At 39.1% G+C, this 8,455-nt stretch overlaps 1 protein-coding gene across 1 annotated transcript; it reads right to left on the bottom strand.

Annotated features, from left to right (window-relative positions):
• Positions 1 to 1,149: 1,149 nt before the first annotated feature.
• On the bottom strand, positions 1,150 to 3,015 carry LOC103520400 (protein THEM6-like). The gene is made up of 2 exons (XM_008485489.2): positions 2,523 to 3,015; positions 1,150 to 2,045 (listed from the first exon to the last, which is right to left on the bottom strand). Exons 1-2 carry the CDS (start codon positions 2,898 to 2,900, stop codon positions 1,968 to 1,970), a joined length of 456 nt encoding a protein of 151 aa, XP_008483711.1. The 5' UTR covers positions 2,901 to 3,015; the 3' UTR covers positions 1,150 to 1,967.
• Between the last annotated feature and the right edge of the window lie 5,440 nt (positions 3,016 to 8,455).

Raw genomic sequence — 8,455 nt, 5'->3', positions numbered from 1 at the left:
CACTGACATCTGAGTCTGGCACGTGATTTTGAGTTGGAAGCCCAATATGAAGGCTATAACAACTGACTCCTAGTGTTACCATACAGTCATTTCCTATACTCTGTTGACTTCGTGACAAAATATCGACCCCTTTGAGACTATTATCTTCGTATAATGGTGACTATTTTGCTTGTCGTTTGCCTCTTTATCTCGTTTGCCTCTGAGGGGCGAGGGGGTTTGTTCCCATTTTCATCTCTTTTACTCTTCTTTGTTAACGAGGTATGTGAAGGGTTAGGTTGGGGAATGAAAAATTGTCATAATTAAGATCTACATATGTGTTTCTTTAGTTACATAATAGGGTACAATAAGTAATTGACCTCAGATTTGGATTTTTCACAACTTTTTACGTAGGAATCGACCATTTATTAATAATTTTTACCCATTTGCAACTGCTCCATTACAAACGTATGGTAATTTTCCGAGTTGGATTTATATTATAGGACTTTGGACAGTTTTGGTTGAAGTTTTTCCGAAATGATAACGCCCATGTGGATAGGAAAAGTGGTGTGTTAGTGATAGCGTTCACACTTAGTTGACGAACTCGACTGACGATCGATCGACCGTCGAGGCATGTCCACACTGTCTTTTGTTGCGGTTTTCGGCTCTACAGACTAAACGGTTAGAGATATCCAAAAAGTTATGGGAGAAAACCACCTAAAAACCTTACCTAAAACCTCCTTAGAAGCATAATTTAATCTTCTTCTTCTTTTACTGCACCTTTTCTCAATCTTATTTGGGGTCGGCGTTACCCTCCTTTATCCTGCTCCTCCACACCCTCCTATCAGACGAAAAGCCCAATTCAATAAGATAAAGAAAGTCTTGTGATGTTGACACTAGATTTTTAAATACACACACCGTTTATTTCTGTATGACTTCATTAGTCCGTTTCTTGTGGACCTCTAACCAGTCAGTTTAGATACGCTTACGAGTACACTGTGTCCAACTGACAAGAGCAAATTTCGTGACCCCGCCGGGAATCGAACCCGGGTCTCCCGCGTGCAAGGCGAGTGCAGTGACCACTACGCCATGGGAGCTGACTAAAGAGATTCAACTATACGTATGGAAATGTAGTTGTGTAGGCAGGTATACAGAGAGTTTGAACTAATTGGGTTTTTAAGGCTGTCACATCTAGAATTTCGCTTTACCGGCAGACTAGATCGGGCTTTTAAGAGCAAAAATACCCCAGGATTCTTAGTACATTTTTGGAGAAGGTATTCTACATGTGACAGTTGAAAGATCTGAACAACTCTACTATTTGAATCGGTAGAAAAAGAGGTATTTTAAATACTATTCAAAAATAGGGAGAAAACCCCAATATTCAATATTGTAAATAAATGCTCTCTTGCCGTTTTTGAAATTTGGCTGCAAATGCAATATTTGAAATCTAATACCTTTTTTTCAAATGCGTCATTTCTCCCAGACAAAAAGAGTTAACTAGTAGAAACTCGGTATAATTCATTGAACATTAATGAGTTTTTCGTTGATACATCTACATAAAACATAGACTTAAATCCTAAATATAAATAAAATAGAAGCATGTACAAAACTGAAAATTTACAAATAAGAAAACTAAGAGCTAAATGACTGAAATGAAATGACGAGCTGTTCTGTATATTGGAACAGAACTCGCAGGGAGGTAACAAAAAATGCATCGCCTTCAGCAAAGACCCAGGCCGTACCAGAAGCAATCTCAAGACAACAACAAACTATGTAATATGTACCTTCTACTGGGTTACTAAAAAGATATTCCAGTATGAGGTGTTACCTATACAGCTATACACGTTAAAATTATTAGCTTTCTGTTATGGGTGTTCAAACTTTCGGTTTCAAAGGGGTTGTGGCCATTGTACGTTGCTGAGGATCCCTGAAGTCATTTGTTGAAGGAGCGCATATTTGACAGAGTAAATAATGGATGTTCCAGTTGTACTCTACACGGTGTCCAATGAGTTCGCTTCAGATCTCAGCTGACTACTCGATAGTTCATCCATTTCCATTAGCTTGCGTATCTCCGAGGAGGGAGAGAGATTACAAAACATTATAGGATGAGGAAAGTAAAAAAAAAAGAATGATAGTAATGACCGTTTTCAATTTCGTTATCCTTAATTATTTCTAAACTATCAGATTTCTCCGATTAATGGTTTCAACAGTCCAAGATCTCAGTAATTAGACACCTCAACTAAACAAATTTTTGCAGGTACCATGCTATTAAATGAAAGCTGAACCCCATTAAGCCTTCCCTTGAAAAATTGTACCCCTAACCTATCTTATACCATTGGATGATTATACATTGGGATTGGGACACGATATCTCGCAATTTTTGTCATATTTTTTATGGGGACTTCTCAATTGAAACAGAGTATTCCTATCCTATTTACCTATCTTGTACCACGGGACACACTGTCCCACAAATCTTGCCTCATCTTTCAATTAAGGCTCTCTCCCTCGAAACATTGAATGGGGTACAACATACCCCGACTGCGTATCTCCGGCGGTATCGGAGGTTTCTCCAGGACAGAATTTCCATTCTCACTCAGCACGACATTCTTGCCTACAAACTGCTTCATCATGTCTTCAACGTCAAAGTTTGTGATTCTTTGCTTAGCGTAGGCGATGGCACACACGAAGTTGTCTTTGACTGAGATGAACCGATGCTCAAAGTACAAGCTGTTCTTGTCCCAGTATACAATACGAGTGGTGATCTTGAAGATCTGGAATATTTTGATGAAGCGACGATACCGAATGTTGGTGCTGCCAATGAGGAGCATTCCGTTCTTTTTTCGCACGTGCTGGAATATTTTTGTCCTCACCAGGAAATCTGTTTTGGCAAAGTCCAGCTCGCGCAGATACTTGGCGTTGTTCATATGGAACACCCAGATATCAATGTCTGTGGTCCAGCAGATTCCGTAGTAGTGGGTCTCATTGAGGATGTGGATTTTCTTCTTGCACAGAACGGTGTGAACGACACACACAAAGGCTCGGAAAACAGAACTCGCAGGGAGGTAACAAAAAATGCATCGCCTTCAGCAAAGACCCAGGCCGTACCAGAAGCAATCTCAAGACAACAACAAAACTATGTAATATGTACCTTCTACTGGGTTACTAAAAACATATTCCAGTATGAGGTGTTACCTATACAGCTATACACGTTAAAATTATCATCTTTCTGTTATGGGTGTTCAAACTTTCGGTTTCAAAAGGGTTGTGGCCATTGTACGTTGCTGAGGATCCCTGAAGTCATTTGTTGAAGGAGCGCATCTTTTGACAGAGTAAATGATGGTGTTCCAGTTGTACTCTACACTGTGTCCAATGAGTTCGCTTCAGATCTCAGCTGACTACTCGATAGTTCATCCATTTCCATTAGCTTGCGTATCTCACTGGTGAAAGGTGTGAAAAGTGGAAATATTAAAGAAAGTTTGACAGGAAAAGAAATGCCGAGGAGATATGACTACCCTTTATCAAAAGGGAAGGAAAGAGACTGAAGATTGAGGAGATGAGGAGGGAGAGAGATTACAAAACATTATAGGATGAGGAAAATAAAAAAAAAAAGAATGATAGTAATGACCGTTTTCAATTTCGTTATCTTTAATTATTTCTAAACTATCAGATTTCTACGATTAATGGTTTCAACAGTCCAAGATCTCAGTAATTAGACACCCTCAACTAAACAAATTTTTGCAGGTACCATGCTATTAAATGAAAGCTGAACCCCATTAAGTCTTCCCTTGAAAAATTGTACCCCTACCCTATCTTATACCATTGGATGATTATACATTGGGATTGGGACACGATATCTCGCAATTTTTGTCATATTTTCTATGGGGACTTCTCAATTGAAACAGAGTATTCCTATCCTATTTACCTAGACAAGTTCCACTACACCTGCTCAAGTGCTCATTCATGTTGACGTGGTTATTATGTTTTCATTCATGTTCATTTGGTCATTCATTATGCTTACTATACTATATCTTTCAATTAAGGCTCTCTCCCTCGAAACATTGAATGGGGTACAACATACCCCGACTTCATTCTCTTTCCCGAAACTTCCCAATTTTCGTTCCCTACATCCCCCATTGACAAGTCTCCCATTATTCTCACTGTACTTACCTCTTTCTGTACCCATCACAACACGCACTCCCATTGAAATTAAAGTATTGTACCCCCACGGTCCCCCATTTTGATGCTACTTGCGCATTTGTATCTGCCTCCATAAAAAAAAACTATTTACCCCGACTTCATTCTCTTTCCCGAAACTTCCCAATTTTCGTTCCCTACATCCCCCATTGACAAGTCTCCCATTATTCTCACTGTACCTCTTTCTGTACCCATCACAACACGCACTCCCATTGAAATTGAAGTATTGTACCCCCACGGTCCCCCATTTTGATGCTACTTGCGCATTTGTATCTGCCTCCATAAAAAAAAACTATAATTTCATATAAAATTAAGTTATTCATGTATTACTGTGCATTATGTGCATTTTTGATTTATTATTTAGGTTAAGGCGCTTTTTTTTGGCATATTTACGAGAAAAGTTGACGTATGATTCGTATGAAATGTTTGAAATTTTCAATGAAATTTTACGAAATTGCAATTGAATGTTTATTTTATAACCTTTTGAAAAATTAATTATTTACTAGGAACTTTTTTTCTTCGAATGAAAACAACAATACATATTTTCATTTTTCCGCCAACTCAAAAAAACTCGGAAAATTTTCTTAGTTCATTGCGCACAAATGCTCTCTTCTCTTTTTCTCTCTCTCCCTACTCCCTCTCCCTATCTTTACCATCTCTTTTGCCTCTCACTTCACCATCTCTTCATCTCTCTTTTTCTCACTCTTCCCTTTCTCAACTGTTTATCCATCCCTCCTAACTCTCTTTCTCTCCCTTTCGTCTCTTCTTCTCTCCCTTTCATTTTCTCTCTCCAAAATATCAAGTTGCCATAGTAATCCGATAGAAAGATATAACACGTATGTAGGTAATGCTGTATGCATTGTGAAGGTCGCGCTGAAATGTCTCATTTTCTGAAGGCCGGATTAGGACTTATCCAAACCTGGTCGACCTATATATCAAATTAAAGGTCTTTTTACCAGGAACACGAAAATGGTGGTGCAAATTTTGTTTCCAAATAAGGCCCTTTAATTATACTTGTACATATCTAATGTGTACTTCGTCAACCTCAGGAAACCCAAGATAGATTAATTTTGTTCTCGGGTCCGAGAAAAGTGATTTTTTTCTCGTCATTATTAAGAGGTTATATTTTCTTCTGTTTGCAGCAATGAAGATTCAGGAGGGGGCGTGTTTTCACCACTAGACGAGGACTCTTCAGCCGCTTCCGAACAGAATAACGTTTCAGCCTCCGAGAGTCAACCTCAGGAAACCCAGGATAGCCAGTCCGCCGAACCAGGTATGTACCATATCCCCTGATGGAATACACACGGCTTTATCAGGGCCGTGTATTTCCACAAGCAAATATTTTCGCTGACAGCTTTGGAAGATAGCCTTGTCCTTTGTAAGCGCTAGGTCGCCCAGGGCGAAGTTTTCTCTAAACAGATAGGGTTCGTTCTCGGAACGGCCTATCCTGTACTCCTCTCTTCGATTTCGGGACGATAAGACCTTCGTTGTTACAGTTCCCTCTGTCAAACTTTGCGTATAACGGGTGTTGTACTTTAATAAAATTGTGTTTACGTAATAAAAAGGTATAAGGGACGGACTATTGTATTCGCTTCGGTGTCTGTCACTCTGTCGGTCTGTCTGTCTGTCCCCATAGAAGGACTAAGGACCTGGTCGACCTATATATCAAATTAAAGGTCTTTTTACCAGGAACACGAAAATGGTGGTGCGAATTTTGTTTCCAAATAAGGCCCTTTAATTATACTTGTACATATCTAATGTGTACTTCGTCAACCTCAGGAAACGCAAGATGGATTAATTTTGTTTTCGGGTCCGAGAAAAGTGATTTTTTTCTCGTCATTATTAAGAGGTTATATTTTCTTCTGTTTTCAGCAATGAAGATTCAGGAGGGGGCGTGTTTTCACCACTAGACGAGGACTCTTCAGCCGCTTCCGAACAGAATAACGTTTCAGCCTCCGAGAGTCAACCTCAGGAAACCCAGGATAGCCAGTCCGCCGAACCAGGTATGTACCATATCCCCTGATGGAATACACACGGCTTTATCAGGGCAGTGTATTTCCACAAGCAAATATTTTCGCTGACAGCTTTGGAAGACAGCCTTGTCCCGAGGAGGGAGAGAGATTACAAAACATTATAGGATGAGGAAAGTAAAAAAAAAAGAATGATAGTAATGACCGTTTTCAATTTCGTTATCTTTAATTATTCCTAAACTATCAGATTTCTACGATTAATGGTTTCAGCAGCCCAAGATTTCAGTAATTAGACACCTCAACTAAACAAATTTTTGCAGGTACCATGCTATTAAATGAAAGCTGAACCCCATTAAGCCTTCCCTTGAAAAATTGTACCCCTACCCTATTTTATACCATTGGATGATTATACATTGGTATTGGGACACGATATCTCGCAATTTTTGTCATATTTTTTATGGGGACTTCTCAATTGAAACAGAGTATTCCTATCCTATTTACCTATCTTGTACCACGGGACACACTGTCCCACAAATCTTGCCTCATCTTTCAATTAAGGCTCTCTCCCTCGAAACATTGAATGGGGTACAACATACCCCGAATTCATTCTCTTTCCCGAAACTTCCCAATTTTCGTTCCCTACATCCCCCATTGACAAGTCTCCCATTATTCTCACTGTACTTACCTCTTTCTGTACCCATCACAACACGCACTCCCATTGAAATTAAAGTATTGTACCCCCACGGTCCCCCATTTTGATGCTACTTGCGCATTTGTATCTGCCTCCATAAAAAAAAACTATAATTTCATATAAAATTAAGTTATTCATGTATTACTGTGCATTATGTGCATTTTTGATTTATTATTTAGGTTAAGGCGCTTTTTTGGCATATTTACGAGAAAAGTTGACGTATGAATCGTATGAAATGTTTGAAATTTTCAATGAAATTTTATAAAATGCACTATGCACAAAGTGTTACCATACAGTCATTTCCTATACTCTGTTGACTTCGTGACAAAATATCGACCCCTTTGAGACTATTATCTTCGTATAATGGTGACTATTTTGCTTGTCGTTTGCCTCTTTATCTCGTTTGCCTCTGAGGGGCGAGGGGGTTTGTTCCCATTTTCATCTCTTTTTTGTTCTTCCTTATTAACAAGGTATGTCAAGTTGGGGAATGCAAAGTTGACATTATGAAGATCTACGTATTTCTCTAGGCACATACTTAAGTACAGTAGGTAAGTACATATTATGTACTTATACGTACATATTAGGTGACAAGTACAATAAGTACATACTTATACATACCTACTTATTAGGTAGAAAGTGACATGAAGGGATGTTGAAACTTATCTAACACATCATGGAGCTTATTTTTAATTGGCTTACAGGTGTCAAGGTAATGACCTAGACCTTACGGTTACGGTTAGGATAGCTCAGGGTTCGCCCTAATCTCTCGTTCTCCTGATCCCGCCCTTTTAATCCCTCTTAAGCTTAATCCTCAATCCCACTACCCTTTTAATCATCCCACAGCTTACCCTTGGTCGTAGATTCGTATTAGCTTAACCCATCTTTTGAGGCAGAGCTTACCCTTTAACTCGTCCCAAGTCTAAAAACAGTGGAACCAAGAGAATCGAGCTTACATGATAGAGAGAAACGACGAAAGACCTGAGAGTATAACGCTCTATGCTCTGAACTGCACTCTGTTTTTAGCCTAATACTTACTTGTTCCCATTTGTACATTCGTATAAGCTTAACCCAACTTTTAGGGCTGTTTATCACTACACCTAAGCCTCACAGTGGGCTTTTTGTGTATGGGGTTAAGACTTGTACCCATACTAAGAGTACTTACCAGAAAACATAACGCAACGTAGAATAAAACCATAAAAAAAGACGAACACATTAAAAGAACAATAAAACCAAGTGAACTACTTGTACAGGAAATGACATTGAAGCTTTCAAGATCTGATAGCGTCGATATGGGAAATCAGACGGTGAGATGAAGTAGATAAAAGGGTCTGCACGTCACCCGGGCATGTTCTCAATATCCCGTGTTCCGTTGGTATGTCCATTCCACGGATTTCTAGATTTGCCGGACTTTTGCGGGAAATTCAGTAGAGCCTGGGCCGTAGAGTGGTCGAGTAGATTGGAACACATCATATGCCTTCAGGCAAACTCCATTTGGCAAGGGTTTAGGGTTTACCTTGCCCTTGGGATCAATTTATTTAGAAGAAAGAAAAAACCATTTACTGATAAAAATTTTGCAATGAAACAATATGTTGAAAAAAAAAAAAAAAAAAAAAAAAAAAACCCC

This window comes from Diaphorina citri, unplaced genomic scaffold, assembly GCF_000475195.1.
Source record: "Diaphorina citri unplaced genomic scaffold, Diaci psyllid genome assembly version 1.1 scaffold3575, whole genome shotgun sequence".
NCBI classification, from domain to species: Eukaryota; Metazoa; Arthropoda; class Insecta; order Hemiptera; family Psyllidae; genus Diaphorina; species Diaphorina citri.
The sequence above is the reverse complement of the archived record's forward strand: the minus strand, read 5'-3'. Positions and strand labels throughout refer to the sequence as shown.

Excerpts from the sequence above, each read along its gene's own strand:
- LOC103520400 (XM_008485489.2), bottom strand. The coding sequence starts at position 2,900 with ATGAACAACGCCAAGTATCTGCGCGAGCTGGACTTTGCCAAAACAGAT. Across the intron at positions 2,046-2,522 it reads AACCTCCGATACCGCCGGAG|ATACGCAAGCTAATGGAAAT; the intron begins ATACGCAGTCGG and ends CCCTCCTCGGAG.